The sequence below is a fragment of the Nyctereutes procyonoides genome, unplaced genomic scaffold (genome assembly GCF_905146905.1).
Source record: "Nyctereutes procyonoides isolate TBG_1078 unplaced genomic scaffold, NYPRO_anot_genome, whole genome shotgun sequence".
In the NCBI taxonomy this organism is placed as follows: Eukaryota; Metazoa; Chordata; class Mammalia; order Carnivora; family Canidae; genus Nyctereutes; species Nyctereutes procyonoides.
The window spans coordinates 67,975,738-67,998,162 of NW_026575126.1; the positions used below are offsets into that span (position 1 = coordinate 67,975,738).

The 22,425-nt window shown below is 50.5% G+C and overlaps 3 protein-coding genes across 6 annotated transcripts in view; 1 reads left to right on the plus strand and 2 right to left on the minus strand.

The window, feature by feature from the left end:
- Window positions 1-3,148: 3,148 nt before the first annotated feature.
- On the minus strand, window positions 3,149-14,459 carry PDAP1 (PDGFA associated protein 1). Its single transcript, XM_055340257.1, has 6 exons — window positions 14,326-14,459; window positions 11,104-11,195; window positions 9,669-9,779; window positions 7,135-7,256; window positions 4,915-5,066; window positions 3,149-3,868 (listed from the first exon to the last, which is right to left on the minus strand). The coding sequence occupies exons 1-6, from the start codon at window positions 14,336-14,338 to the stop codon at window positions 3,810-3,812; spliced, it is 549 nt and encodes a 182-aa protein (XP_055196232.1). The 5' UTR covers window positions 14,339-14,459; the 3' UTR covers window positions 3,149-3,809.
- A 117-nt stretch (window positions 14,460-14,576) lies between these two features.
- On the plus strand, window positions 14,577-21,312 carry BUD31 (BUD31 homolog). Of its 2 annotated transcripts, none has more exons than XM_055340259.1 (6): window positions 14,577-14,804; window positions 15,807-15,942; window positions 16,355-16,475; window positions 19,097-19,219; window positions 19,440-19,606; window positions 21,071-21,312. In XM_055340259.1, the coding sequence occupies exons 3-6, from the start codon at window positions 16,382-16,384 to the stop codon at window positions 21,119-21,121; spliced, it is 435 nt and encodes a 144-aa protein (XP_055196234.1). In that variant the 5' UTR covers window positions 14,577-14,804; window positions 15,807-15,942; window positions 16,355-16,381; the 3' UTR covers window positions 21,122-21,312. The 2 variants fall into 2 exon arrangements, with proteins under 2 accessions (XP_055196234.1, XP_055196233.1); XM_055340258.1 differs by having other exon boundaries at window positions 15,807-15,937.
- Window positions 20,827-22,425, minus strand: part of LOC129519593 (ATP synthase subunit f, mitochondrial) — a 41,141-nt gene continuing 39,542 nt past the window's right edge. For all 3 annotated transcript variants that reach the window (XM_055340253.1, XM_055340250.1, XM_055340249.1), the window contains one exon: window positions 20,827-21,937. In XM_055340253.1, the coding sequence (XP_055196228.1) occupies window positions 21,755-21,937 (183 nt within the window). In that variant the 3' untranslated portion in view covers window positions 20,827-21,754. The remainder of the gene's footprint in view (window positions 21,938-22,425) is intronic.

Consider the following 22,425-nt stretch of genomic DNA (forward strand, 5'->3'; position numbering starts at 1 on the left):
CTGGTCTCCTGTGTTTGGGAGAAGTCCGTATTTGCATGGGCACAGGTAGCTTGCTTCTGCTTACCAGCAAAATTGATCCTTAAACCTAAAGATCTTCTCCTGAATACTTCCTTTCCCCTGTAGTCCTGCAGGGGGTGGGGGTGGGGGGGCAGACCCTGGTGGCTGTCACTCTGTAGTCACAGTCCTAGACCAGTGGTTGCACACCTTTCCAGGCTGCTTCTGGGCTTTAATGGAAATTGATGTTTGCAGCTGGTTTCTGATAAATGTGCTCATTTCCTCAATTTCCCCCCACTCATTCCTATTTCACTCAGAGGGCCTCCTTCTAGTTTAACACAAGCTTCTCACTTACCTATTTATTCAGTCATAGCTGCGTCATTACATCCACAGATCCTAATTGTGAACTGTCCTTACATTTGCAGGACAAAGGCTACCTAAACATGCCTTCTCTCAGATTGTTCTAGGGTCTATCCCTCAGGATAGCCCCCTTGATTGGAAGAGGCCCGTGATTAAGATCCAAGGAGACAGGCCACACAACTCCTCTTATTCTAAATGCTTGTCAAAGCCTGTACCAGCCCTCTGTAAAGTGAGCTGTTGGTCCCTTTGCTGACTTGATTGTTGTCGGCCCTGGAAGGGCCAGGGAGGTGTTCACCTACCCCTTTTTTAAGAGCTCACCTCAGGGGTGCAGAGTGACCCCAGAGTATCAGTGTTCTTCTGAGACCTTGCCGAAGAGGCTCCCCTTACTCTTAGAGAAGGATGAGCAGCAAGCATGCTCTTGTTTAGCTATGGCGGCCTAAAGTAGAGGCTTCGTAGATGTCAACTGTTTGCCCTCAGTATAGACAGATACTTGGCTTAAAACCGACAGGCTCAATCTTCTGCTTCTAAGAAGAAGGAAAAGGTATTATGGGAAACAAAGTTGGGCTCCTCCAAGCATGGCCAAGGCTCTTGTGGCAGGTGGGAAGTCCCATCAGGAAAGGAGGGGATCTGGACCCTGTTCTGTGATGTACACATCACCAGTGGACACTAAGACCACTAGCTAGGCTTTCTGGGCCTTCCTCTGTGCCACACCCCACAGGACCTTAAGGACAGTGCAGGGGACAAGAAGCTAATAGTCGGGGGGCGGGGAGAGGGGGCAGTTGATGATGATAACCATTGTTGGGGGAGGAAGCTGGTGGAGTAAGAAAAGGAGGGACTGGGACAGAGGGAAGATTCTAGGCAAGTCTGTGCAAGAGGGGCTGTAACCAAGGGTTTGAGCCTTCTAGGAGCTGGAGGACTGATGTGGTGCAGGACAGGGATGAGGTGGGTGGTGAGGCTGGGAAGGTCCCCAGAGACCAGCTCCTGGATGTCCTTGGCATCCCGGGGAATCAGGCCACTAAAATTGGCAGAGACATGAGGTGGCTGCTGCAGTTCTGTGGGTGTGAGGTGACCTGGGGATAGCACAGACTCTGGGGACCAACAAGCTGTAGGGATGAGGGACCAGGAGTAGATGGGATGACCTGGGCGAGCAGTGGAGAAACACCTGGGAGAATCCTACCACACAGGGGTCACTGTGTCCCCACTTTGGGAAGGCGGCCTTGGGGCACCTGAGTCAGTTAAGTGTCCATCACGATTTTGGCTCAGGTCATGATCTCAGGGTGGGGAGATCGAACCCTGCATCCAGCTGAGTGTGGAGCCTGCTTGGGATTCTCTTTTTCCCTCCTCTGCCCCCCACCCACTCTCTCTCTCAAGTAAACCTTAAAAAAAAAAAAAAAAAAAAAAAAAAAAAAAAAAAGGCCTTGTTACCATCTTTTAAAAGAAAGCCAGAGAAAGAAGTTACCTCCTCAAAGTCTCACAGGCAGGAGGTGGCAGAGCCAGGATCCAATCTCAGGTCTGACTTCCAAGCCCCCCTGGAGGAGCCTCTGGTGACATGTACTCGATGTAAGTCAGGGTCTCTAGCTGAGCCAGAAAGGAAATGCTTCAAGGCAACAGTCTTGCCGGCACATCACCCAGCTACACAGGTGAGATCTGTACAACCACTCGTCAGCCTGCAGACATCAGGGAAGTCCTTGGCTCTGGTCTCACACAGAGGTCCAACAAGATGAGGACAAGTCCTGAGGACCCCGGGAGCCCTGTTGACCCAGGCCAAACACGGCCTCTCCATGCCAGCTATTATTGCAAACCTCCAGCTTCCAGCACATTAGAAGATGCCTCCTTATCACCCTGTGTGGCTCTAGTTCTGCTTGCTGGCAGCCCTTGGAGCCAAGGACTGGGTGCTCTGTCCGTGAATCTTGCCAAACAGCTACCACCTTCTTGTTCATCTTCTCAGAGAACCTCTTTTTCTCGGTACAGACCTGAAACTGAGCTGTGGCATGACCTCCAAGGGGTGAGGGGAGGGGACGGTGCTCTGGCAAACCTCTGATGGGGGGGTCCTGCTCCTCAGGTCCAGGGTCAGGGGCTTTCCACCAGCTGCAGCTGCGGGCAGTTTTTGTATCCCTTCTGAGGCTCCAGCAAGGTCACGCCCAGGGAATGTGTGGCAAGAGTCACTGGAAGTCAGGGGTCCATTTCCATCTCTGCCACTCAATCCCGCTTTTTGACCTCAGGGCAAACCCCTGCTTGGCACCAGTTACTGACCTCAGAACCGTATACAAAGGATGCTGGTGTTCACAAGGCAGAGTGTCCCTCATGAAGGGGTGCAGGAGAAGGGACAGGCACAGTGGCCAAGCCTGCAGGTGGTTCACATGATTGTGCCAAACCTCAGTTTCCCTGCCGCCATCCCCACCATCCAGGGAGGTAAGGATGGCATGAGGTAATGCCTGGCAGCCATGCTGGGTGTCAGGACACTTCCTCCCAGCACTGAAATTCTGAGACTGTTAAGGCTGGGGGCCCCTGAAGGGCAGGACGGGGAGGTACGGTGCTATTGCCAGCTTGCTATGGAGCATGGACGGGTCGCCAGCCACTCGGGCTCCAGATCCACCATACTTGGGTTAAATGAAGGGAGGGGCTAACTCTGTATCCTGAGGTCTCTCCTAGCTCAGATGCCCAGGGACCAGTCCTCATGTCCTGCTGGGTGCTGCCTGAACCATGTGGAGATGGACCTGAGAGCAAACCCGTGCCCTCCTGGGTGAAAAGGGCCCAGGCACAAAGTGCCCCCAAACGGATCACAGAACAAAGATTACGATAATGTCAAGTTTAATCTGCCAAATATACAAGTTGGACTTGTGGAGCATGTTTTGCCTGGGTGCTGCACAGTAAACAGAGGTTTCTTGAAATGATCAATGGGTAGGGTTAAGAATGGGCCCGAGCTCTGGCCAAAAGGGTGGGGATGGGGCAGGGAAGGGCAGAACGGACTGGCTGGAGACAAGCCATGACCCTCAGGGACCCAGGGGCATGGACTACCAGACAACAGCCCCTCTCAGTGAGCACCCAGGCAACAGAGACTAGGGCTGGTTGTTGCAAACTTGTCAGCAGCTGCCCCACACACAACCACCCCCTACCGTGCAACCTACGGGACAAATGGAAGCTCCTCTCACCCCACCTCCCAGGCACCCCCAACGAGAGTTCTGAATTCTAAAAACAGCAAAAACATCCGAATGGTTACATATGAAACGCTCTCCCGCATCTTTCTGTCTCAAAGATAGCAGCTGCCCCCTCCCCCCAGCCCTCCCTACCATCCCCCCAAATGATTTCTGTGCCAAGGTGAAGAGGAGACCCCAGGCTGCAGGGGCTCCTTGCCGTGAGGGGCTGCTGTGGCGGCGCCAGGGTGGGGCAGGCGAGACTCGGCAGAGGGCCTGGCAGCGTGGCCGGATCCCCGGTGCCTCCTCCCGCAGGCCGTGCTACTTATTCAGGGACAGCGACTGCATTCGTTTTCCCGACAAAGTCGCATCATCCTTTGCTGAGGGTGGGAAGGGAAGGGCAGGTGTTAGCAAAAAACCACCCTTCCCCCCACCACACACATCCCGGGAGCACAGCACTGTAGGGCTCAAGACCTCAGAAAACATTCTGGGCAACTGGCTCAGCTGGCAGAAGAGGAACAGACCCAGGGAGAAGAGGGTTCCTGGGGGAGCCACTGCGCCCAACAGGGGCACCAACGCACAATCTACTGGGCAGAGAGAAATCTCTAACCCCACCCCCAGGCAGGACCCTGCAATTACACCTTCTCCCTGTAGGTGCTGCAGCCTCCAATAAGCAGCAACGTTCAAAGGGTTTAGGGTTTGTGAAGCGAGAGCTTCCGGGGGGGAAGCTGGGAGAGCAGGCTATCTCCAATGCAGTGACAACCCTGGGGCAGCTGATTTTCCCTTCTGGGCCTTGGCTGCCTTGTGAATTAGCGAGGAGGCAGGACAGCAGATCCCTAAGGGCTCTCGTGGTCCCTCCATGTATAGAGTGTAAGAGACCAGGAGACAGAAGGTCATAAGCATTCGACTTACAAACCAGACCAAATCCCACAGCCCCCGCTGCCAACCTTTGACCCCACTGGAGGGAGAGCATCGGGGAGGAGGGACAGCTGGGCCAGATTTCACCCAGGTCTGCACTGTGAGGTCCAGCCTGCCCCTGTCCCACCCTCTCAAGCCCTCAGATGGACAGCGGTTACCTGAGGCAGCTCTCCCCACTGCACAAGGCACCAGATACCTTAGCAGGTCCTTGAGGGTCAGACCTAGCTGTATCCCTGAGGCTTCCATCAGATGCTGTGGACAGTGCTCTGCTTAGATTCAAACCCTTATCCAACTCCCGGCTGCTGCTGGACCCTCCCAGCACCCTAGGACATGGGCACAAACACCCACCACCCCTTGACATAAGAAAGGCACTTGCATATACACACAGGCTGGGCCTCTGCCCAACAACCCAAGCCCACGCCATGGCACAATGAGGACACTGAAGTGCAGGGTTTGGTGGCTTGCCCAGAACCAGATTCAGGCAGCTGCACCAGGGCTCAGGACTTACCTTTCCTCTCTTCTTCTTTCTTCCTGGCAGCCTCTTCCCGCTGTTTCCGGATGATTGCCAGCCGGGCAAGGTCAGCTTTGGCTTGCTCTGTCTTCCCAGCTAAATGCATTTTCATGTAACGCTCTTTTGCTTTCTGCTTCTCGATTTCTTCTCTGTTTGGATAAAATGGTGTCACAGGGAACATCTTCCCCACCATAACCGGCTGAGTTGGATGTGGGAGCCAGATGAAAAGCCAAGTACTTGAGCCTGGGGCTCAAGTGGAGGAGGGTGCCCTGGCTGTGTGTGTCCCCTCTGTATTGGGCACTCACCAAACAAACAGGCAGAGGCACAGCCTAGACTCTGGTGGACAGACTCAAGGGGCTAGAGGAAGTTCAACTGGTGCACCAGCTTCTCCAGATAACACAGGATGGGGGGTGAGCTCAGCACAGAGTGAACAACATCTGCATTGTGGGGAAAGGAGTGCTGACTATGGTCTGGTGTCCACAATGAGAAAGGGGGATCAAAAACCAAGTGAACACTATATCCAAAGATGAGCAGGAGGAGGAAGGCACTGGAAACCACATTCTATGGGGGGTAGAGAAGGGAGTGGATCAAGTAGCCCAGATGGGAATCACACCCACCCAATCTCAGGTCAAGAGAACATAGCACATTCTCAATCAGGGCAGTTTAGATGTGCAAGAGGCTGTTCTCAAGGGGGTGAGCACCCACTGAGGAGGGTATGGGAACAACAGCTAGACTCCCATAGGCATCAGTCACCAACCCAGTAGATAAAGAGGTGATGGGTCATTTTTTTCCTCTGAGGATATTCCTCCCAAGCCTGAGATTCTGGAGTGGGCACGCTTTTTCACTGTGGTGTTGGATGGTCCCATCTATACCAGGTTCCTGGAAGAGCCATATATTGGAGGAAGGGGCAGGGAAGCCCTGTCTAGCAGGGGCCTGGGAGAGGGACTTGCCCCCCCAGAGGCCTTCACAGCACACAGCATTGGGTAATAAGAAACAAAGCATGGGGCCTGGCCAGACAGGAGAGAAAGCCACCCACAGGAAGTTAGATAAGCAGATGTCTTACCCAGGAGACTCTGGACAAGACACTTGCTAGAGAAGAGACTAAAATACCTCTTAGCTCAGCAGATCCTACCCTGGGAGGTAGACGCAGAGCCAGGAGCCTCTAGGCTGAGCAGTAGAGATCCAAACCTGGGTGGGCGGAGTAGGGGGTGGGGTGTGGGTGGGGTGGTGGTAGTGGTTTTGAGTGGTGTGCCCTGGAGGCATCTAGAATGATTGATGAGCAAGGCTACCCAAAGGCTCTGCAAGGCTCCCTCAGTGAAGGCTAAGTCCCAGGGCAGGATGCTGGCCTTTATGGTTTTCACTCTGCAACCTCAATAAGTGGGGGTGACAACAAGATCTCCTTTTTACTGGTGAGACAGAAGCTACCGGAGAGGTACCTGGAGCTCATGAGTCTTCCCTGTGGGGTATTCATAGACCCCCTCAGCCATCATGGGGTTAGCACAGGAAGGTGGACTTAAATACTAGCAGCTCAGAAAGAAAAAAACCAGGCAGCTTTCCCTAGAAGGCTTCAGTCTCTTGGAAGGCCCCTGATGTCAGCTGGTGGCCATCCAAAGTTGGGGCACTACTTGTCTGGGAATGGCCGTGTGCAGGGCATTTCAGCACTGGACTGGGATCCTGGCACAAACCAAGAAGAGGCTCTCTGCAGCTCTATTTCCAGTTGGGACTGAGAGAGCGCTGGGGCAGCGAACAGTGTTCACTGGGCTGCCCTTTCCCACCTGCCCCCCTCTCATAGCAGTGACACCAGAGAAGAATGCAGGCCAGGAATGGTTAGCTCAGGCTGGATAAGGGAAGAGTCCCTGGAGTGTGGTGCTCTGAAGGACTGTAGCATAACCCTCCATATCCCTGGCCATTACTTCAAAAACAACACTCGGGTCTGAATCTGCTGTTCTGTTTTTCCCTGCTGTGTTCCCATTGGTGAAAAAAAAATTATTTTTGTTTTGTGTTTTTGGCAAAGCTTCTATAGAACCTTTGGGGAATGAGATGAAATAAAGTGAATGCTCTAGTTGCTCAGCTACTAGGAACCTCAGAGCCCAAGAGGTGAAGGCAGGGGAATTGGGTGACTCAGCCATTCCCCCCCAGCCCCTAACCCCCGCCCCACCCCACAGGCCAGGCCCCTGCCCTTGTGCCCAGGTCCCAAGGCCTAAGAGCAGAGATTACCGTTCTCTCCTTGAAAGCTCCTTGGGCCCATCCAGGTCCAGTTGTGTGACCTTTTTGGTTGTCTGTGCCACCCGGTTAGGGTTCTCGATGTCGATGAGTCCTTCCACGCCTTTGCGCTTTTGCTAAGATAGGACAAGAAGCTGGCTGTTGGAGAAGTTTGGTGCCTCTGAGGGCCATGCCATCTCCCAACAGCCCGCCTGGATGGGGACAAACTCTTGCTCTACCCAACATGATGCTTGGCCTGAACTTCACAGGAAGAATAGCACTTAAGAGGAGTCTTCACCAGCCTAGGAGGTACAAGGACAGCGAGTACACAGAACTAGAACCCAAGCTAGGCCAAGTCCCAGCAACCACAGGGGACGAAAAGAGACACAGGACTAAATAATTTGCCTAAGGTGAACCAGGAAGCGGATAGATGAGCTGAGAACCTAAGCCCAACTCACGAGCTCTCAACACAGAGCACTATACCTCCACTTCAAGCTCAGCCCCTGAAAAGTCTTCCATGGAATCTCACAGCTGACTGCAACGAGCACCACTGGATCCCCAGGGCAGGGCAGGCGAGGCCGAGGACGTCCTCAGGACCAATTCCCATTCCTAGCCATCCCAGCTGATAGGAGGGGGGTGATGTGAGAAGGAACCATGAGATCACAATCTACAGGGTCGGGGAACCTGAACTTCCCATTTCCCTTAGGGGAAGTTCAGCAAGAGCACAAGTCCTCAATGTAGCAGGTTGGGTCCAAGCATCAGTCCTTGTTAACCCCAACTTTTCTCTTTAAATGACCGGAGGGAGACAGCTTCCAAACCCCAGCTAATCTGAGAGCTCCAGACACCAACATACAATCCAGCTACCTAGAAACGCCTCCACTAGGAGGCTCCACATTCCACTGAGAGCACAAAGTGTATGTGCCTCACCCACCCTGCCCCTTCCTGACCATCCTTTATGCCACAGCCTCATGCCCCCTTCCCTCAACCCCCAAACCCAACCCTCTGCAACCCACAAAGAGCCCATCTCTAAAATGTGGTGTGAATCTGCCCACTTGTTTCCACTGCCATTGCCACCACCTCAACACAAGACACAATTTATCTAGACTGGCTGCCATTTCCCTGCTTATATCCTCAACACCCTACCATGAACTCTTTCCAGAGAAGCCAAAACCGCCTTTTAAAAGCAAATCTGGGGATCCCTGGGTGGCGCAGCGGTTTGGCGCCTGCCTTTGGCCCAGGGCGCAATCCTGGAGACCCAGGATCGAATCCCACGTCGGGCTCTCGGTGCATGGAGCCTGCTTCTCCCTCTGTCTGTGTCTCTGCCTCTCTCTCTCTGTCTCTGTGTGTGACTATCATAAATAAAAAATTAAAAAAAAAAAAAAAAAAAAAAGCAAATCTGGGGAGCACCTGGGGGTCTCAGTCAGTTAAGCATCTGCCCTCAGCTCAGGTCATGATCCCAAACTTGGGATTGAGCCCCACATCTGGCTCGTGCTTAATGGGGAGTCCACTTCTCTGCCCCTCCTCTGGCTCATGCTCTTTCTCACTCTCTCAAATAAATAAAACCATAAATAAGTAAATAAAAGCAAATCTAGTCATCTCTCTCTCCAACTTCAAGGCCTCCACCATCGACCTCCTACCCACAACAGTGAAACCCAAACCCTTTCAAGTGCCACATGGAAGCTACCCTTACCAACTTCTCCTTCATCCCAAGCCACTCTGTATCCACCAAGGTACATTCCTGATCGGCCTCCTGCTGTTCCTGCTCCCACCCTGGAGCCTCTGTGCTTGCAAATCCAGCCACCCGGTTTGTACTGCACGACAATTTTCACACACCTGACTCCACCCTGTTTTTCAGATCTCAGTTTAAAAGCTACCTCCTCGGGATCCCTGGGTGGCGCAGCGGTTTGGCGCCTGCCTTTGGCCCAGGGCGCGATCCTGGAGACCCGGGATCGAATCCCACATCGGGCTCCCGGTGCATGGAGCCTGCTTCTCCCTCTGCCTGTGTCTCTGCCTCTCTCTCTCTCTCTCTCTCTCTCTCTCTCTGTGACTATCATAAATAAATAAAAATTAAAAAAATAAATAAATAAAAAAATAAAAGCTACCTCCTCACCACACACTATTTCAAGTACCCATAATCACAGTCCATCTTATTCATGATACCTGCCACTACTTGAAATTATGCTGTTCGTTTACTTCTTTTTTGTCTGTAACTGCCCCCTTGGGGCACCTGGGTGGCTCAGTTGGCTAAGCATCTGCCTTCAGCTCAGGTCATGATCCTGGGGTCCTGGAATCAAGCCCTGCATCAGGCTCCCTGCTCAGCAGGGAGCTTGCTTCTCCCTCTCCCTCTGCCCCTCCTGCTGGCTCATGTTCTCTCTCTCAAGCAAATAAGTAAAATCTTAAAAAAATAAAAAATAAATAAAAAGAAAGTAACCCCCTTAAGAGCAAGGACTCTATCTGCATCTACCACTGGAAATGGTCATCAACAGGCACCTGATAAACATTTGCTGACTGAATGAGGCCAAGTCTCAGGCCTCCACCAAACACAGTACCTGGTAATCATCTTCCTCATCTTCACTCTCATCTGAGTCTAGGGATTTCTTCTCCTTTTTGGGGTCACCTGCAGCCCCATCTCCACCTTCTTCTCCTTGTTCCTCTTCTTCCTGTTTCAGAAATGGACAACCTGCAAAATCAAAAATGCACAAACCCCCTAGACTGTGACCCCTGCTCCCACCACCTCTAGTCTGTGGACCCAGAAAAATTAAGCCCCAGAAAGCTGGGGCCAGTATGACAAGGGTCTTACTCTGGGACCCCGGCCCCTAGTTGGGGACCTGGGTCAGAGGCAGCCTATCTATTCAGCTCCACAGTCTAAAAACCATTCCCACAGTCCATCCTGGGTGAGAAGTTAATCTTCCAGACTCTGAAGAACTCAGCTGTGGGGCTGAAAACCACAGTCCTGCTCAGCTCCCGTTCTGCTTCCCCAGCTGCCACATGCAGCTGCCAAATCGTACTCGCTTTTCTGGACAAGTCCTCCCCTGCTTTCCTCCCACAGTCAATGGTAGGCCAGCCACTCCAACCTGCTCATGCAGAGGCCTTGCTGTGTTGGCTTCCTAAGACAACACCCAACATGTCGCTTCCTTCCACCCTTCTGGCTTCCCCACCAAAAATATTCCTAACAAAAACAGTAGGTCCTTCCCCCCCCTTGCACTTGCCCACACATTGTCCAAGGTCCTGCTTAGCTGCCAGCAACTCCATCAAGCCCTCTTGCCCTCTCCCAGTCAGTTGTTGTGGCCCCTCCCCTTCTAGGAACTCCCAGGCACTCCAGAGCAGTGTCACTCATCAGGTCTGACTGAGCTCTTTTCAGCCCTTATCCATGCAAGGATCTAATGGTATGGTCAGGGATGTGGATGTGAATGATGATGGAAACATTCTATTTCCTGACAACAGGCTGTAAAAAACACTGCAGGAATAGAGTAAAGTATTAAGCTCAGACTAGAGGGGGAAGGGTGAATAGCATCAGTGAGAGTCACAGAGGAGGCGACGTTCAGCAAGGTCTGGAGAAAGGAATAGTACTTTGCCTGCTAGGGGTGTGGGAAGGCAGGGCATCATGTCACGCTGGGTCTGGCAAGCAGTCTGGCATGGCTACAAACAAATGGGGCTGCTGGGAACCTGAGCTATGGATGGGCTAAGCCTGGCAGAAGGACAGCTTCCAGAAAGCAGGCACACAGAACCAAGAACAGAGACCCACTAAGGCAATCACTGTTAAAAGAACAAAGTTCTAATCGATTCAATCAGAAGATGGCTCTTCTTTTCAGTCATTGGTTGTTCTGGGATACTTGCCTGCCGCCCATGCCCCATCCCCAATCCCAAACCTCAGGTGCTGGCTGCTTCTTAGGAATAGGTGGTCCTTGCCTGGCCTCTCTGAATGCCAAAGAGGCAGGGAATCACCCTGGGCCACTGGAGTGGCCTCGACAGGCATGTACTCACCCTGGCCTTCTGCTTCTCAGCCTGGAGCTGTGCGTCGATCTCCTCAGGGCTTGTGTACTGCCTTGCCCGGCCTTTGTGGCCTCCCTTTCTCCCTGCACAAGGATTAGCAATTTAGGAAGGTGGGAGGGAATAGGCTTCCTTGATGGCCCTGAGCCCCAGGGGGCTGTGTCCTGATGCACAGAAGCAGAGACCTCCCCTCCCCCTCACCAAGCACCACCCAAACCTATACTCTCCTACTTTCATATGTTCAAAGGGACAAAAGAGGCAACATGTGACAACCTGAGGCAGCTCCAAACTGTATGCTGGATGTAAGTTCCTACAAACACAGCTCTGAGGGAAGGATATGGAGGAGGGCACACTGCACATCAGAACTGGCCAAATCCCATGGTTCCTTAGAATCCAAACACAGTGGGATGCCTGGCTGGCTCAGTGGCTGAGCTTCTGCCATCGGCTCAGGGCCTGATCCTGGGGTCTGAGATCCAGTCCCGCATCAGGCTCCCTGAGGGGAGCCTACTTCTCCCTCTGCCTCTGTCTCTCTCATGAATAAATAGATAAAAAATCTTAAAAAAAAAAAAAAAAGATTCCAAACACAGTGGACAAAAATGCAGTAAAAAACATATAACACTTATGCCCCTGCTGTCCCTACAATGGTTTTTACTTGGCAAATGTTCGGTCACAGCCATGCACTTATTTGATCCTCAGAATAAACCTATAGGGAGTCACAGCTGGTCTCGTTTTACAGACAAGTCACTGAAGATTCAAATCTCAGCTGCACCACTTACTAGCTTTGGGCAGGTAAATAACCTTTGAGTCTCAGTTTCTCCATCTGTGTCCTTACCTCCTACAGTTGTCACGGGAATGAACTTAACATACATACGTCTGTTGGAACAGTGCCTGGCACTGGATAAGCACTACAGAAACATACGCTACGTTTGTGCTATGTTTGTTACTTTTCGGATAGAGTATTTTGACAGAAAGAAAAAAACAAAGGCACTGGCCTCATCAGTGATTCACTGTAAATGTCAGAGAATAAAATATTTCACATTCACCTAAGTGGCATGCTAGTAAAAAGACCCTAAAACCTACTGAGAACTTTCTTGTGCTTGAAGTGAGAAACATAGCTGACAAATTTAAAGTTGAAAATAAAACCAACTATCTTCTAAGAGTTAAAAATGTGACTAGTGATTAAAGCTCATCTAAGAGTATCAGTTTTACAGTCCAAGCCTCTTGAGCCAAGACAAGAGGCTGACTCCTGTTAAAGCCATCAGCCAGTTTTACAGCAGGGTGGCACCTGTGTCTGCCGGTCCTGGAGGATGCTGGGTGGTTGTGGCCTCAATCCATTCCCACTTCTACTGGAAGCTTCGGCCCAGTTGATTTCCAGTGAGTGTTTCACTGAGCACAGAGAATCTGTAATTAGACAGCCAGAGCTTCTCTGGACTCCAGAGACAGCAGCAGAGATACCAACCTCCTCCTTAGTTCCTAGACAGCAGCTACAGAGCCATAATTGGCTGCTAAAGACCACACCACCCATTTTTAATAACTACCCGGGTTCCCATGGGTGTCTCTGTTTATGCTCATGAAAGTCCTATTGTGTGATACCAAGCTTGCCATTAAAAAAAGAAGAAAAACCTAACACCCTTTCTTGCCCTCTTAGTTTTCCAGGAAGTAGTAACAACTCAATACTGGCTACTATAGCCTCTCATCCCGCACACCTGGCTAGGGGATACTGACCTTAGTTTAGCCTACCATAACTTCTATCAGAAGCTCCTTCTGCCTTTAAAAGTGATTCACAGTAACTTACTGGAAACAAGAGTGCATCCTTTTCTCTAGGGGAATTTTGTGGTAAAAAAAAAAAAAATCTTTTCTTTAGTTTTTGAAGTAAATCAACAAAAGCAAGAAATGCAAATCTCATCCGCCCATAAAAGCTTTTCACAAGCCAAAGGTCAAGTCATTTAACCAAGATATTCAGCATTTTCTAACTGTAACCTCTAACCTTGGCTCAAAGTATCTGTGAAGTAGGACCTTAAGAGCCAGAATTCTGGAACCAGAGGGTTCATTTAGCACCCTCCTTTTGCAGGACCAAGATCGAGAAAAATGGAAGAGACTGATTCCACAGATGAAATCAGTAGGGAGGTAGGTTTAAATGGATTCGACTCTGTAAACCCCAATATCTCTGCAAGTAAAATCAGGAAGTCATTTAGGTTTGAAAAAAACTCCCAAGATTTCCTGTGGCTGAAGCAGCTTAACCAACATGACACATGAGCTACCGCTATTAACCGAACATATGTTCTGAGCCAGGAGTTGGCCAGGCACTCTGAGTGCTCTAATTTTTTTTTTTTTTAATGACCTCTTTCTCCAGCTCTCCAAGCTAAGGGTTATTAGCCAAGTGCTCCAGATGAGAAAAACAGAGTGGAATTAAATAATCTGTTCAAGGCCACAGGGTTAGACAGTGACACAGCTAGACTTCAAATCAAGAACTTCTGACGCTCAGGGGAAAGAGAATGAAGGACTGTCTACCGTGGATCCTCGGTCTTCTTGGACAAGAAACTGACCAAACCCTACAAATAGTGCTTAGCGGACACTTAACGATGGCCCGGCGCTGTGCCGCGCACTCCACGTGGATCACCTAGTTTAAGTCTCCCATCCGTACTATGAGGTAGCTACAATCACAAACCCGGTTTGCAAATGAGAAAACCGAAACACAGGGAGATGAAGCGACTGGCTCAGAGGCACACACGCAGCCGCTGCCGAACAGGGGCAGTCAAAGCTAGGTCCGCCCGGCGCCAGAACACCAACTTATCTCACGAGGCAGGCCCGGCTCGCCCAGAGCTCGAGAGGGCCCACGTTTTACGCGCAAGGCAGACGAGCCCCGGCACAGGCGCGGGACGCGGTGACTCAGTCCCCGGCAAGCCTACAGCGGGAGGGAACTCCAGGTCCCCCAAGCCAGCAGAAGCGCGCCCTATTTCCGGCCTTCCGTGCCGGCGAGGAGCCGGAGGCCCCCGAGTCTTCTCCTAAGACCCCCGGAGGAGTAGCTCGTGGCCACTCCGGTCCTCAGTTTTTCCATCCGGACAATTGGGCGTCGAGGCCCACACCTGGCCCTCAGCCGGCGCGGACGTCCTCCCTCTGCGCCGCTGTCCGAGACACCCGCGGGCTGAATGAACAAGAGGAGCCGGACTCTGGCAGCCCCTCGAGGCCCACAAGCCACGCGCACTCGCCCCTCACCTCCTTTAGGCATCGCGGCTCCGGCGGCTGCGGCGGCGGCGGCGGCGGCGCCTCGAACTGACACCGGAACCGGAAATGCCTCGGGCTCGACTTCTTCCGCCCGGCCCAGTTTTCTTCAGCGCGCCGCCGCCGTCGCCGCCCGAGCCCCCGAGTACCGGGGACCTCAGGGAAGCCGGCTCACGGAGACTGTCCCGCGGGTCGCCTGAATCCAGGCTCGCCCGGACGCTGCCCAGGCAACAGTGCCTCCAGTCCCCCCGCCCTGGGGAGACGCGCGAGCCTGCCGGTCTCCCCGCGGGATGTGAGGGCAAAACGCAACAGCGGCTGCAAAATTCTCTACAGGCAGAACTGCGGATACCTAGGATGACGCAATCTCGGCGCGAGGTGGGGAGCGGCTCCGCGAGGACCTCAGCCTGTAGAGATCGCCTGGGAAGCGGAAGCCGCCTGTAGCGAAGTGGCGGCTGACGGTGACGGTGGCTCAGGTGAGCATTTTTCTGTGTCCTCCAGTACCTTGGTAACAGCTAGGGCCAGGGATCGGAGGTCTGCACCGGGCCAGAAGCGACCTGAGCGGCTGGCCAGGGGCAGTTTCGGGCCCCTGGAGCGGGAGGTCAGAGGAGGTGGTGCCTCGTTCGTTTTGCCCAGGGTATGGGAGATTTGAAGGCTCTTCTGCTTCTAGGCTCCCCCTCCTCCCGCTGCTTTCTTCGCAGAGAACGTTTTCTGTGTAAATGCTCTTTGTTCTTTTGTAAACCTAGCCTGGATGCCGTCGTCTCTAGGGAGCCTTTCCTGTTATTCCGACCGTAACGTTTTCCTTCCCTAGCTCTGAAGGCCTTTCCACTCGTTTCTTCTGAGCGCTGCCACCTCTTATTCCGCCTGCCACCTCTTGATCCAGTTGCTTCCTGCCTATTACTTCCCCTGGGCTGTTCTCTGGCCCCCAGATGGACCAGGCTCTCGAATTTCCCTGGATCATAGCACGTTGGCCATCCCGTATCTTTGTCTTCTCAGCCCGTGCGCGCGCTTGGGCAGGGTCCAGATTCTGTCCATCTCTAGCTTCAGCGCCGGAGAGACACGTGCAGAGACCACTGGTTTGGAAGTCAGGAGCCCCCTAGTCAGAATCATACTCAGGCAGTCCTCAGCTGTGTGACCCTGACTCTACCCCTAGAAATTTTATTCCTTAACTGTAAGGTTGTTAATGGAGAATTCATGAAAGGACTGGGGGAGGGGGGCGCTTTGTAAACTCGGAGTAGGGCACTGCACAGACTGATTGAGTTTGGGAGAGAGGAATCTGCTATGCTTCAAAGTAGGAGGTAGGTAATTAACCTGAATCCTCTGTGCCAATTAGGAAATGCAATGGAAATGTGGTTTGAAATACCTTTCATTTAGATTTGTACTGGATGGGCTTTATATGACTTGCCTTTATATAACATTTTTCTTGGGTTTAAAAGACTTTTTGGCAATCCAGCTAATTCATTGCCCTCATTTTATAGACAAGACTGAGGACCAGAAAGGGAATGTGACCTCCCCAAAGTCACAGAGTAATTGGTAGAGCTGGACAAGAACCTAAGCCTGTAACTGAAGAGACCAGAGTTCTTTCTGTTACATTCTTGGGAAGCAGACGGTAAGGTACTTTGGCTTTACACCATCTTTTTCCCTTTTAAGCCCTCATTCTCTCTGCTCTCCCAACCATAGACCTTCTCACACTGTATTGTGATTACCTTTTCATTTTGTTTTCTTGCTAGAGTTTCACTTTCCCAACGACAGAAGTTATGTCTTAATGGTTTGTTCTATGTTCCCAACATCCAGTCCAAGGCCAGGCTCATAGGTGATGTTAAAGATAACAACAAAAATCTACTAAACATATTTAATGCAAGCATATTCCATATAATTTTAATGAGGTCTTCACGATGGCCCTCTATGTAGATTTTACAGATGAGGAAACAGATTTAGGGAAGTGAATGTGCAGCAAAATGGTGGCTAGTGAAGGCTTTTGGGGATCTCAGGTTCAGAAACCAATCCATTTAATTTTCCCTCCCAGATCTTTGCAAAGTATCTTGTGAGAAAAATGCCTAAAGTCAAAAGAAGCCGGAAAGCTCCCCCAGATGGTTGGGAGTTGATCGAGCCAACACTGGATGAATTAGATCAAAAGATGAGAGAAGGTGAGTGGAGTAGTTCCTAACTGGGTGAGCTGAATCTAAGGGTCACAGGCTCAGGTGTCTCCAGGGACGAGGCATAAATGCAAGTATCATATGGGAAGAGCCAGTCAGCACCACTGTGGCTTCTGGGCACTGACCTGTTTTGTTTGCTTACTAACTCAGGAATATTATGAGTTCTGGGAAGTAGGATGGCACTAATGTAAAGGTCTTCAAAAACGTTTTGGAGCCAACTTAATATAAAAGCCTTAGAGAATAAAGATCAAATAGTCTACCTATAATCATTGACTGTTTTGGGTTAGGTACATATTTAGGATCTTAGGTTTACTTGGAAAATCCTGTCCTTTTTCATTTTCACATTTTCAGAAACAACGTAATCCAGATTTTCCTTGCAGATCTCTGACACTGTTTTTATCATTTTGGTTTTGCATAGTCTACTAGTTTTCCAAAATGTACTATCTTCAGTTCCCTCAAAATGCTGTATGATCCTGAACTTGATGAATCAGTGTAGCATGTTTTTAGAACTCTTATCTGAAGCCACAAGCATCTGTTGGCCTTACATGACCAACTTACTGGATTATTTTCTTTTTATTGTTTTAAAAGAGCAGGGATGGGAGAGGTGCTTGGGCTTGATCTCAGGATCCTGAGATAATGACCTGAACAGAAATCAAGAGTTGGATGCTCAATTGACTGAGCCACCACCCAGGCACCCCTAAATAACTACTTTTGTAAGGACTTTGAATTAGTTGAAAATCAAGCATAAACACTTGCATAATGAACATTTAACTAGATTTTTTAAAGAATAACACTTAAAAATAATTGTTGCCAAGGTTTTGAAGTTAATGGGACATTTCTTTTAAAGTTCTTGGCATTAGCAAAGCAGCAAAAACCTAAATGTAGTCTATACCATGATGCCCCTACTTCTAGCTTCTCTTCCTTCCCTCAAACATGGCAGGACTCCGCATCACCCATTGAAAAATGCGTTCCACTATGTGTGTGAACTTGTACAAAACAACAAGAATGTTCACATGGTCTTATGAAAATGGGCCTAAAAGGGATTTTAAAAATGAGAGTGCAGGGATCCCTGGGTGGCGCAGCGGTTTGGCGCCTGCCTTTGGCCCAGGGCGTGATCCCGGAGACCATCCATAGGACTTCTAACTGGAAGCTTATACCTGTAACACCCTTCACCTGTTTCACTCGACAAGCCTCCCCCCTTGGTTCCTTAAAGACTCTGATCAGATGTCCCCTTGTGCCTTCTTTGATCACCTGTATAAAAGGTCAGTCCTCACTTCAGTATTTTCTTCTTCTGTGTGGCCTTCCCCACTTACCTCCAGGTGCTGATGCACTTCCCTGCCCTGGAACGCAGCCCCAGTGATGCTCTGCTTGCCCCGCTGCAGGACCTCCGGTGCCCAGAGCAGGGCCTGAGCTATAGCAAGCATGCACTGTGCACTGGCTCAGTCCTCAGTGCCTGCCCTGAGGATCACAGAATCCCATTTGTGAATTCTATATCCTAAGTAATAGAATGGCCCCAAAGGTGGAGAAATGGAGGTAGCTTTCTTGACCACTCCTCACCTTTCTCCTCTGCTCTAAAAACTGAGCGGAGATGGTAGACAAAGATCAACTTATAACTGCTAACAGAAAGAGAATTGCCAAATAATCATGTTTAAATCATGTGGCTTTTTATCTTTTTTAAAAATAACAGCTCTATTGAGCTAGAAGTCTTATTCTATAAAATTTGCCCTTATACAGTGTTAAGGGGGGGTGTTCAGGATATTCAGAGTTGGACAACCATTACCTCCTAAAGAAAGCCTGCACCCTTTAGTATTCTTCCCCCCACTGCCGCCATCTCCCCAGCTCTCTCAGTCCAAGGCAACCACTGGTCTTTCTGTCTCTGCAGACCATCATCTAGTAGGTGGGCTTTGGGGACTAGTTTCTTTCCTTTGGCATCATGTTTTCAAAGTTCTTCCGTGTTGTAGGAGGAGCCAGTACTTCATTTTTTTTTTTTTTAAGATTTATTCATTTATTTATGAGAGAGAGAGAGAGTCACAGGAAGAGGGAGAAGCAGGCTCCATGCTGGGAGCCCGACATGGGACTCGATCCCGGGACTCCAGGATTGTGCTCTGGGCCAAAGGCAGGCGCCAAATTGCTGAGCCACCCAGGGATCCCTTCGTTTCTTTTTATGGCTGAACAATACTCCATGTATGGGTGGGCTTCGTTTATCCATTCAACAGCTGATGGATACCGGGATTGCCTCAACTTTTGGCTGTTGTGAATACTGCTGCTTGCACATTCATATAGGAGTTTTTGTTTGCATGTGTGTTTTCAGTTCTCTGGGATATATTCCAAGCAGTAGAACTACTAGGTCATATAGTAACTTGAACTTCCTGAGGAAGAGGCCAGACTGTTCTCCAGGGAGGCTGCACCGTGTTACATTTCCAGCAGCAGCAGCATATGATCCAGTTTTCCCACATCTTCAATACTTGTTACTGCCTTTTTGAGGATAGCCAACCTAGAAGGTGTGAAGTCGGATTTATTCTTTATCCTTAGTTATTTAAAAGAAAAAAAAAACTGTATCCTGTGAATACTACCTGCCACAAGAAGACAAACACACACCTTTTTCTCCTCAGCTGAAACAGAACCTCATGAGGGAAAGAGGAAAGTGGAATCTCTGTGGCCTATCTTCAGGATCCACCACCAGAAAACCCGCTATATTTTTGACCTCTTTTATAAGCGGAAAGCCATAAGCAGAGGTAATTAAATTCTCTCAGCCTCACCAACCTGAGTAGCTTTCAGATTTACTTCATGGTTCTTGTTCTTGCAACCTCAGTAAGTGTTGGTTTTCTTCTCACTAAAAAAAGTGGGGAGGGGTCAGGGCTGGCTAAATATTTTTTTTAATGAAGAGCAGTGATGGGTCGGGGCTGGGGAAGCTTTGTTATACCATGGTCTGATGCTCTTTCCCCTTTTTGACAGAACTATATGAATACTGTATTAAAGAAGGCTATGCTGATAAAAACCTGATCGCAAAATGGAAAAAGCAGGGGTATGAGAATTTATGCTGCCTGCGCTGCATTCAGACACGGGACACCAATTTTGGGACGAACTGCATTTGCCGGGTCCCCAAAAGCAAGCTGGAAGTGGTAACGTTTCTACCCCTCTAATGTCCAATGATTGAATTTGAGATTACTTTTTCAGTTCAGAAGTCTGCCCTAGTTGATGGCAGAGATTCAACACAATTATGCTGATTGTCCTGCTGGCCATGCCCTAGGGAGGCCATGTCCCTCTCCTGAAGAATCCGTGTTAGGCAGTTTGGCAGCAATCATTTGTTAGGTCTGGGGCCAGTCTCAACTGCACCCTTGGGCAAGTTACTGAATTCCTTCCTCACATAGGAAGTGGGGGTGAGGAGGGCTGGGCTAGGGGAGGCATTTCCATTCTTCCCCTCCTGTGCTCACTCCAGATACTTTTCGCCAGATCTCTTTCCCTCAGATTAATTACATTGTATTGCTTCTGTCAGAACTTTGTTCTAAAACTAGACCCGCAGCTGGGCAGCTCAGGCATGGTGCTGTATGTGTAACTGAGCCTACAGCATATAAGCCTCTCTGAAGTAGAACTGCAGGAGGCAGTTACCAGAATGTTCACCTTAGTGGCCTCTGAGTGCGGCCCCGTGGCTGACCATGGTGGGCCCAGCTGGGCAGTCAGGCCAGCCTGCCCACCTCCCAGGTGGCTACCTTTCACACTTGTGCCTCACCACAGGTCCCTTCCTGCTGCAGACCAGTTATATAGTCTATAGAGCTCTGGGCCGGGGACTTTAGCTCGGCAGGCAGCTCTGTCTCCCTGAATCATCTCTAAGGCCAGGGAACAATGAACATCGAATGAGGGCCCAAGGATATCACATTCTTCCTGAGGAAGAATCTGGGTGCTGGTTTTCTGGTGGGAGCAGGGAGAAGTGGTGGAGTGCCTAAGCTCCCTGCCAGGATTCTATGGTGGCATTTGGTTAGGGGTGCTGCCCCAGCCTTGTGGCCAGAATAGAGCTTGCTTTCAATTTAGTTAGGTTTCACCATCTGATCTTGTTTGCTTAGGTAAGGGCCTTGCTCCTCAAATAAAAATAAAAATAAAAGGAAAATAAACACAAACCATAGCTCTGGGGCCTCTGGCTGTTGGGCAGGCCCTCAGCCAAACATCTGGGCACAGCTGACCCAGGGGGAAAGACTCTTCTGCCATCTAAATTCCAGTGCATATCTTCTGCCCCAATAAGAAAGTTCCCAGCCCAGAGGGCCTGAGCCCCGGACACTGAGCCCCCTGAGCAGTAGCAGACCCACTTCCAGCTCACTGCAGGGTATGTCATGCTCATTTCACAGAATAACAATCATTCACAGATTTTATTCCTTTATATGGGGCAAGTGTGTGCATTGAATGTGCATAAATTAAATGCATAGAGGTGTAGCTTCAGTGTCAATAGCAACTGTTTGCATCTGTCGCAGAAGGCTTTCCGAGGAGAGTCCTGAAGACCGCGAATGTCCCTTTGCCATCCTTGGTGGGAGGGTTCCGTGGGGCAGGGGTGGCATGTGGCAGGAGTGCAGTGTCTCAGCTATCCTCTGTTGCAGGGCCGGATCATCGAGTGCACGCACTGCGGCTGCCGGGGCTGCTCTGGCTGAGGTCCTTAGGCCCTGACCCCTCTTCATCCTGAACTTTGGACTTCTTGGGTTTCTGCCCGTGGTGCCACCCTCTTTCCTAGGAGCAGCTTTTCCTGCAGAGCAGTGCTCCTGGCCTGAGTTGGAGCATGGTCTCCGTATGTAAAGGCTTTGGTGTTTATCAGTGATTTGTAGAAATAAAACTTTAAACTTTCTGGGTTCTGCATTTATTCTTTCAGAGAGGTAGCAATCTGTGGAACCCAGGGGGTAAGCACCAGGCCCTAGAGAACAGTCACCCATGGACCTCAAGCACCCTGTTGGTGCTGTGTGACTGTGAGCAAGTTCACTTTCTTTGTCCATGATGGGGATGACACCCCCCCCCCAAGACAAGGATGTGACCAGAGATGGGGTGCCAAGATGGACCAAGCTGCTCTTGGACCTGCCATGAACTTGTCAGGCACCCTGGGCCCAGTGTTTCTCCTTGTAACAATGCCTGAAAAATGCTGCATCACTTACTCTAGGCCGCACCCTTCCTCTGGCTTGAGGCCACAGGAGTACACACACAGGCCCAATGCAGAGAGGCTCCTGGGGCTCCTATAGAGCTCTATAAACCACACACTCTGCTCCTTCTCTGCTGGAGGCCCCCAGCACTTCCTGTCACCTGCCTCCAAGGCTTCTGTCCATATCAGCCTCCGTGGTGGACTCTTGGTCTCCCATGGGCTTGATCCGGAACTTCTGCCACGGATGGGGGGTTTCCTCTGCTGGCATCGATTTCAGCCACTGCTTATAGTAAGCTCGGAAGCCATCAATCTTCTCCAAGTAGGTGTTTTTCTCTTTGTACTATAAATGGAAAAGCATGGACTTCAGAGGAGCCTTTAGTCACTGCATGCTACCTATGGCTAATCCCAAACCATGGCAGCTGACTCAAGCCTCAGGAAAGCTGTTTGTGCTTCTAGGTGGTTAAGGGGAGAGGGCAGAAGAACTGTTTGATACCTGAGTAGCTTACTGTCAAGAAACATAGCTGCTGTGGGGCAGACCAGATTCCCATCTAACAATCCCTCCAAATATGTGCTCCTGTGCTACACCCGGGGATGGCACCTCAGCCCCCAAGCTAGAATCCCTGGGTGCCACTAACTGTCTCTCCAGCCTGAGTACCTCCCCTGTGTCCTCTCAGCACTGCTGCAGTGGTCTGCAGGAGTGGGGAAGAAAAGGAGGAAACAAGGTGGGCCCAGCAGAGGCCAAAAGAAAGCTGGTAAAGGAATACAGAGAAAAACACCAAAGAGATCCAAGACCAAGACTGTTTTTTTTTCACGATCAAGACTATTACC

What these genes read in the sequence shown, in the direction of transcription:
- PDAP1 (XM_055340257.1), bottom strand. An exon ending in CTGAGAAGCAGAAGGCCAGG is followed by an intron (nt 9,780 to 11,103) that starts GTGAGTACATGC and finishes TTTCTGAAACAG; the next exon opens with GAAGAAGAGGAACAAGGAGA. An exon ending in GAGCTTTCAAGGAGAGAACG is followed by an intron (nt 5,067 to 7,134) that starts GTAATCTCTGCT and finishes TTATCCAAACAG; the next exon opens with AGAAGAAATCGAGAAGCAGA.
- BUD31 (XM_055340259.1), top strand. Translation starts at nt 16,382, where the DNA reads ATGCCTAAAGTCAAAAGAAGCCGGAAAGCTCCCCCAGATGGTTGGGAG. An exon ending in AGATCAAAAGATGAGAGAAG is followed by an intron (nt 16,476 to 19,096) that starts GTGAGTGGAGTA and finishes TTTTCTCCTCAG; the next exon opens with CTGAAACAGAACCTCATGAG. An exon ending in GCGGAAAGCCATAAGCAGAG is followed by an intron (nt 19,220 to 19,439) that starts GTAATTAAATTC and finishes CCTTTTTGACAG; the next exon opens with AACTATATGAATACTGTATT.